The 8,239-nt window shown below is 40.9% G+C and overlaps 2 protein-coding genes and 1 long non-coding RNA gene across 3 annotated transcripts; 2 read left to right on the top strand and 1 right to left on the bottom strand.

The window, feature by feature from the left end:
* Positions 1 to 267: 267 nt before the first annotated feature.
* LOC134867656 (olfactory receptor 4B13-like) lies at positions 268 to 1,200 on the bottom strand. Its single transcript, XM_063888380.1, has one exon. It carries the CDS (start codon positions 1,198 to 1,200, stop codon positions 268 to 270), a length of 933 nt encoding a protein of 310 aa, XP_063744450.1.
* Positions 1,201 to 1,254: 54 nt separating this feature from the next.
* Positions 1,255 to 1,655, top strand: LOC134867813 (uncharacterized). Its single transcript, XR_010166184.1, has 2 exons — positions 1,255 to 1,435; positions 1,549 to 1,655. It is a non-coding gene; the product is annotated as an uncharacterized LOC134867813 (long non-coding RNA).
* A 3,851-nt stretch (positions 1,656 to 5,506) lies between these two features.
* On the top strand, positions 5,507 to 7,552 carry LOC134867452 (E3 SUMO-protein ligase ZBED1-like). Its single transcript, XM_063888015.1, has 6 exons — positions 5,507 to 6,040; positions 6,174 to 6,318; positions 6,433 to 6,664; positions 6,758 to 6,895; positions 7,014 to 7,103; positions 7,187 to 7,552. The coding sequence occupies exons 1-6, from the start codon at positions 5,848 to 5,850 to the stop codon at positions 7,550 to 7,552; spliced, it is 1,164 nt and encodes a 387-aa protein (XP_063744085.1). The 5' UTR covers positions 5,507 to 5,847.
* Positions 7,553 to 8,239: the final 687 nt, after the last annotated feature.

Raw genomic sequence — 8,239 nt, 5'->3', positions numbered from 1 at the left:
TGAAAGCAATTGAATGCCTTTCAACCTACTTCACCCACATAGATTATTAACCACCTTTGGTTTCTTAACAACAGCAAGTACAATGGAATTGTTTGAAGACAACTTCAATATCACAAATACATTTCTACAATTTGATTTAATTTACAGATCAAAACAATGTCATTTTTTGCAAAGGATTGCTGCCCCTTTACTATGACCCACCTCCTTGTTGCAGCCAGTATCATACCTTTTACTTTTAGCAGAAACGTGTCTTATTTCTGTGATATGTTAGGCAGGTTTAGAGCATGAAAACATCTGTGACAAACATTTTCTTATTTCTGGTAACTTTAGTCCATATACAAGAGGATTCAAAATGGGAGGAATCACAACAAACTCAAGTGATAAAAGTACTACTAAAAATGGATTCACTTCATCCAGATTAGTCCTGCTGAGAGCAACATCACAAAACACAGTAATGGAATAATTCACAAATGTAACAATGTGTGGCAGACAGCTTTGTATGACTTTGCTCTTGAACTCTGTAGAGCGTTTCCTACAAGTGAGAAAAATGCGTGCGTACGTGTACAGCACAAAAGCCAGGGGCAGAAACACAGTGCTGGTGGACACAAACATGCCAACAAGATTGTTAAACAAAGTACTCACACAAGACAATTTTACAACAGGCCAATTGGCACAGAATACCTTAGGTATCTTATTGCCACACAATGGAAGTCTTGCGGCCAAATATACACAAGCTGCAATAGAAAAGACTGGATAAATGAATGCAAACGCAATCAACTTAGAGATCATCTTTGAGGTCATTTTGCTGTGATAGTGTAAAGGTTGACACACAGCAACATACCGGTCATAAGCCATGACTGCTAAAAGGGTTAGCTCATAGGATGCATAGGTGTAAATGACATAGATCTGAATTAAACAAGCTGATCGTGGGATCAAATGAGTATCAGACAGAAGGTCTCTTAAAAATCTGAAAAAGAAACCAGCAGAACCGTACAGCGAGTTAATAGAAAGACACATAATAAAAATATACATGGGTTCATGTAAGACTTTTTCTCGTGATATTACCACAAGAATGACAAGATTAGCAGAGATAATGACAGCATACAACAGGAGACACAAGACAAATGTTGGGTACCGGTAGATGCCTATGTTAACAAACATGGTGAGGTTAAAATAGGGGGGATAAGTACTGTTTTCCATGTACCCTGAAAACATTAAAAGAGATTGTTTGATGAATAAAGACAATTCTGTTGTGGTCACAGCAGTCTGCTGTGTTTTTCCTCCTCCTGGGTTTGCCACTCCCCCTGTCTGTCTCACTTCACACCTGGCCGTCATCTGCAATCATGCTCACCTGGTCGTCATCTCCAATCAACTCCCCTTCATAAACCCTTGGATTCCCTGCTGTCGGTGCCAGATCGTACTTCGCTCTACAGTGGTAATGATACGTGCCTGGCTCCAGTTTACCTTGTTACCTTGTTACCTCGCTACCGAACTCTCGTCTCTTGTTGCCTTTGACCACAACCTAACTCTGTTTCCCTCTGCCTGCAGTTATCCGGATCACGCAATCCAGCTCGCCTGCCTCACCCTCCCCCCGGCTTCCGCGTCCTCTACCTGCTCCTCCACCTCATTCAATAAACCCTCTTGCATCAATTCAACACCGTCTCTTGTCTGCTCTTGGGTTCAGAATCGTTATCACAACAAATTCTACAGCAGGATCCAAGCAACAGTTATAGTGTCGCTGCTGTCCTTGTTCCCTGTTGAGTAACTGATGCAATGAATGTATTTGGACAGCACAGATGAGAAAACAGTGATAACAATGCAGAAGGATCAGGAGTAATTAAGAAACATGCTTTTTTTTAATTATCAGTGATAATACAAATAAACGCCCAAACGGGGACTTGTCTGGACTTAAATAATTTTTCCCTGGGTAAGATTCGCTATCTGGTGCCTCAGCGGCAGTTTAGGGTTAAGATAATTTTCTTATATGATAACTTATCACTAATGCATACTTGCCCAATGACACAACGACATGCTGAATGCAGTGGGAATTGCACCAGCGCTCCCCTGATCTGAAGATCAACGCACTAGCCACAGCCTGTACACTATACTAGCTCTGACAATCCAATCAGAGAATGTTGGCCTCAATTGTGCAGGTCAACACTTGAATGATTCTGTGTCAATAGCCTCAACTGGGCCTACAATCGTTACGTTTTCTCAAAAACATATGACAAACCAAACCTTCTTTATAGCCCTATACTGGAATAAAGCAATTTCTCTAGGATGTTAAGCACCAGCAGTATTAGAACTGACATTTATATTGGATTTTCAACTACTACTTGCTGACAGTTTATAAATATTGAGTATATTCTTTTTACACATTTTTTTGTAATAATGATCAAGAGCACAGGTAGCCTACATGGTATGTAGCAAAAACAGAACATGGCACACAGCATGGCAGAAGTAAAGATGTTGCTCAAAAAAAGGATGAACATTCATTAAAAAGGAACCTAGTGTTTGTCTTCTAAACATTTATCATACCAAAGGTATCTGGTTTCCAGCTATACAGGCCTTTATCTTCAAATGACCTGAGGAAACTCTGGATGCTTTTTGTAAAAAAATAACCTGCATAAAACTTTTTTTTATGTTTTAATTTAACAGGGAAATGGGAGTATCCGAGTTCCCAGTGGGAAATCTCGGACTGCCATACCCATCATCATTCATAATGGAGTCCCTTAATATGAACATTACGAGGACACTTTGTTAATAAACATTTTTTAGCTCTTCTGTATTATTTGCCTCGCATTAAATCAACTGTACGGTACTGCTCAACTTCCATCTGTGGATACTCAACTGTTATTGCTAACAATGGCTAACCCGAGGTGACTGCTAAAGCTGTAAACAAGGCATCCATCTTTTGCTACTGTAACCCAGTCAACTCTGATGTGACTTCATTCCCAGTTCCGACCTCCGACTTCCAATGTAAATGAAACGTAGCATGGTACCCGTGCTGCTGGCACTTCGGGTGGTAGCTGGTTTTGCTGGGGCTTGGCCTATGTATGCTTCATGCTACAAACATTCATCTGTGCAATAGTAACACATGCTGGATGATATCTACCATAGAGCACTACGATTTATGACAAAATAAATACACAGTATCAGACTCATAGAAATATTCTGAACTAATAATAATCATACACCAGGCTAATGGAGATTAAGACCTATCCTTCCCCAGAAAATATTGATTATTATTAGTATTCAACAATAACTTCTGTCCACCCTATACTAATCTGAGTTACGCAGAGAAAAACAAACTATTATGAAAAACATGATGTAATGTTTTGCTTATCTTTAAGACCACAATGCACTTTAGGTCATGAGTGATGCAAACTTACTGTAATGACTTTGAGAAGTCCCTCAGCCCCCCTTAATGACCACCACTACCCTGAAATCCCTAGTGTATCTTCACCAGTTGTTGAAACACAGAGCTTGGGGAATAGTGTGACTGTGTACTGGTCTGAGTTGCATTTTAATACAAGAAAATGTGAAATGACATTGCCGATGTCGATGTCAACACTAATGAGAGCCCATGGGATTGGACACTTTTTCAAAGGTTATTAAGGTAGAATAACAAAGTTGGAAATGGTCAACAGGCCATTACCACTTGGGAGCAATTAAACCCGCTTTGCTACCCTGGAGGGCAGTCCTGGGTAACCAGACCCAAACAAAGATGTTTTTCAGTTTAGCAAATGATCAAAAATAAAGGGAAGGAAAAACACACTTTGACGTACTGACAAACTTTCGTTTGGAAAAACAGTGATGGCTGACATACTGACCTTTCATGTGTTTATAGAGACTGTTATGCTATTATTTTATTCAATTGCACCAAAAGCGATGTGATTTCAAGACACTGCTGGTCACTTGACTTGTGCTACTGTGATATCAAAGATTTTAAACCTGGTTAAACATTGCACCATTTACAGGCTGGAAGTGCAAGGTTAACTTTAAGATATTTTAGGCTAAATGAAGTTCTGAAAAGAAATCAAGAGGATCTTCCCTGTTTTGGGAAAAAGCAATGAACTGCTGTTGAGGGAAACAGCAGCAAAATGTATTTTATAGAGAACTAAAAATGTCCCATTGTCTTTCAGCTCGTTCAACAGGCTTAGGTTGTTTATGCAATGTGGGACTTTATGCTTGTAGCTGGTGATCAGCCCTGAAAGACAGAAGAGTCATGTAAGAGTAAACATTTTTTTATAACAGACATTGTCATTTGCAAAAACAATGACAAATAGGTAGGGATGGGAATCGAGAACCGGTTCCTGTTGAGAACCGGTTCCTTGTGTTTCAATTCCATGGAACCGTTTGGCAGCTCGTTAAACGATTCTCTTATAGATTCCAGACCGCACGGTTTATGTAACGTTATTTACGCAGCAAGGTACAAACGAATGATTCAGTAAGCCCGGCTTGACGTGGCGTAGTTGCTTGGTTACGGAGGTGACGCTCGTGATACTTTTTACAAGTCTGAAATGGCACCCCTAAGGTTAAAACGGTCCAAAGTGTGGCTTCATTTCACATTACATAAGGATGGCAACAGGGCGTTTTGCAACCACTGCAAATTGTTGATAACATCGGCGGGAGGGAATACTTCAAATATGCATAAACATCTGCGCACACAACACGGGATAAACTTTAACGAGTGTCGCGTTTTTGATGCCCTTCGGAGTGACAGCAGCCAAGCTTCTACGACCACCGTGACCTTGGGGGCTAACACCGAAGGCAACTCTGGTGGTAAGTAGCTATCCCACTGACTAATCCTTAATGTGATTCCTAGTAAATTATGTACCACGCCATTTCTGGAAATAAACCCATTTCCTACCTCTCCTTGGGGTAATTAAGGGAGTTTATGTTTCTGGTTAATCAAGCCGTTCCTTGCTAGCATGTTTAATTAGCTTACTTGATGGCAAGGCATCCGTAGTTCTAGGGAAGAATTCTAGCTGTTGCTATGTAGCTAATGAAACATGCTAGTAAGTTGCGCCGCCGATTCAGGGAGCCAGAGAAAGGTGACGCTCATTTATTTAAGTCAAAGGGAGGTGGGAAATTAGTTTATTTCCCGAAATTGTACAGTATTGCTTTTTCATCAAACGAATGCCTTCTTCGTTAGATTTAGAACAAGATGATGACCGGGACGAGACGGGTAGTCTGGCTGACTCAGAGGCTAGCAGCACTTGCTCCCGTTTACCTCTGGCTTCTATTTTCGTCGAGGCAGGCAGAAATAAAATGTCCCAGGCAAAGGTAGAAGAATGTCACCGGGCAGTTACCAAATTTGTTGTTAAGGGTTTGCACCCATTTTCTACAGTAGACGCCCCTGAATTTCGGTAGGTGAATGTGAGGTTGTTGTCAGATTATCAAATGTCAGATTAGAATAGAATAGAATAGAATATTTTCCTCCTCATTAAACAGATGTTTACACTCATTCATTTTCATATGTTTTCTAGGGAGAGGACAAAGGTTCTCAATCCAAAATACAAAGCCCCCAGCAGGGAAAGCTTAACCAACCACTTAATCCCTGCTTGGTATGGTGTGGAAAAGGGAAATGTGATCTCTGAACTGAAAACAGTGTCAAAGGCAGCTATCACGGCTGATGGGTGGACAAGCTTTTGTCAGGATCATTATCTCACGGTTACTCTGCACTACGTGAGCAATGGCCAGGTAAAGGAAAAGGTCCTAAAAACCAAAGCCGTGTACCAATCTCAGACAGGCTCAGCTGTAGCAGAGGAGATTGATTACATTTTAGAAGAATATGGTGTACGGGAAAAGGTTGTGGCAGCAACTGTAGACAATGCAGCGAACATGGATGTAGCCATCAAACAGCTGCAAATTGTCAAATTTCCATGCTTCGCTCATACGCTGAACCTGGGAGCGCAAAAGCTGTACAACTGCACTGCCATATCCAATTGGGCAGCACGAGTTCGAGCAGTTGTTGTCTGGATGAAGAGGTCCCACATGGCAAAAGTTGTTCTTAAAGAGAAACAAGACTTGCTCAGTAAGATACTCTCCTTACAGTACATTGCAAGCATTATACTATATGTACATGAAAATATACATGTATAGGTATGTGTATGTAAATTATTAGATAATAAATATTTACATTGTGTTGTGTATATGTGAACCCTCAGAGCTGCCCAAGCACATGCTCCTCCTGGATGTAAGGACCAGATGGAATTCCCTCTATTTGATGATGGAGAGATTCACCGAGCAGTTCCCTACTATCCAGGCTGCAGCCATAGATCCACGCATAAGAAGGCCCATGGAGAAGGAAAGGTGATATATATTTTAAATGATAATATGACTTAAACTTTTTTTTAAACTTTGACTGGTTTTGTTTTTGTTTATTTGTGCTACATACATCTTTTTCTGTTTTTATTTACATTGTAGGTTGGACAGAATAGGCAACGAGGACTTAAGGAAAGCAGAGGAGTTTGTGCATCTCATGCGGAAGCATTACACCTCCACACTGGCCGTCTCCAGCGACAAAAGTGCAACCTGCGGTGAGATTTTGCCCATCTTGCAGAAGCTGGAGCAACAGTACACTGTGCAGGAAGGTGACTCTGCGTTCACAAGGAGCATCAAGGAGAACATTTGGAAGGATCTCTCCAAACGCTACCAGGTAAGCACAACTACATTTAATCTTACCTTGATGCTTTAGGCCAATTTGTACCACTAGTCTAATGTCATCCTATCCTCCTTTTTGAAATTGAAGGGAACTGACATTCAGAGATTCCTGGAGGAAGCCACCATCTTGGACCCCAGATTTAAATACAAAGTGAAAAGTGATGCAGTCTGGGACAGGATCAGGGAAGCTGCAATAACAGCAAATACAGTGGCAGCAAGAGATGAGGTATTTTAATTTCTGTTTAAATTCTGTTTGTCTTATCATTGCATTTGATTCCATTGTGAGTGAGACCTTCTACGGCTCTGTGTTAAAAGTTATTAATGTGTTTACATCACTTCTCAAGCTCCCAGGGGAAGGAGAGACACAGAGGGAAGGCTGCGAAGATGGGGAGGAGGAAGAGAGAGGAACACTATGTAAGTTAACTCATTCATTTGTAATGACCTTTGGATGCTGTTTTGTCATGATTATTGACTTATATATGTTTTTTTTTTTTACTTCATGTTCATTTAATTTCAGGCACTGCCACCACCATCAAAAAAGACAGCCTTGGAAGAACTATTCGAGGAGGAGGACAACGAGCTGCAGTCAATCCGTGAATCACAGCCCCGTCTTTCCCTGGCTCAGAAGGTGGATCAGGAAATCCAGTTCTACAAAAGCCTGCCCTCCATCCCCTGCAGGGATAGCGCCGCACTGTGGTGGTGGAACAAGCAGGATACGCTGCCCTTGCTATCTGGACTGGCTGAAAACTACCTCTGTGTGCAGGCTTCCTCCACCCCATCTGAGAGGGTGTTCTCCACGGCTGGAGACACCATAAGCCCCGAAAGATCCCGTATCCTTCCAGAAAAAGCAGATATGCTCATATTTCTGCAAAAGAACTGTTAATTTTCCCTACTACTACTTGAGTGCACACACACACACACACACACACACACACACACACACACACACACACACACACACACACACACACACACTTGTTATTAGAGATTAATAAGTAACTGTCACAATAGAATATTTTTCATTAAAACAAAGATAAATGTTACATCAAACTGTTTATTCTCCTTTTTCCCCCAAATTGGAATCGATAAGAGAATCGATAAGGAATTGAATCGTTTCACAGAATCGATAAGGGAATCGGAATCGTAAAAATCTTATCAATTCCCATCCCTACAAATAGGTATTAGTGCACCTGTAGAAGTGTGGTGACTAAAATCCATGTGTTTTCCGCTGTTACAAAATATAACTCAATATTACATAATATAGGCAGCTCCTAAAATACAATCTGCAGAAATCCTCTGGCCATGAATGGGTTAAGCAAAAGGCCCTGTCTCTGTTAGGCATTATTAACAGATCTGCAGCTGAGTTGCAAGGCATACTGCATCAAGGGGAGCTTTCACCTTGTGTTGTAACTTAATAACTGATTTAATTTTGTAATCCTTGACAAGAAATGCTTTTATTTTTAACTGCTAGTCGCTGTGTTTCTGGTTAGGGAAACAATTAGAATACGAGATGTTGAGTGCATGTTCAACTTTTATCACCATTACCTTTGTAAACTGTTGTGTTACAGAG

This window comes from Eleginops maclovinus, chromosome 7, assembly GCF_036324505.1.
Source record: "Eleginops maclovinus isolate JMC-PN-2008 ecotype Puerto Natales chromosome 7, JC_Emac_rtc_rv5, whole genome shotgun sequence".
Lineage (NCBI taxonomy): Eukaryota > Metazoa > Chordata > Actinopteri > Perciformes > Eleginopidae > Eleginops > Eleginops maclovinus.
This window is presented reverse-complemented; position numbering and strand designations above follow the sequence as displayed.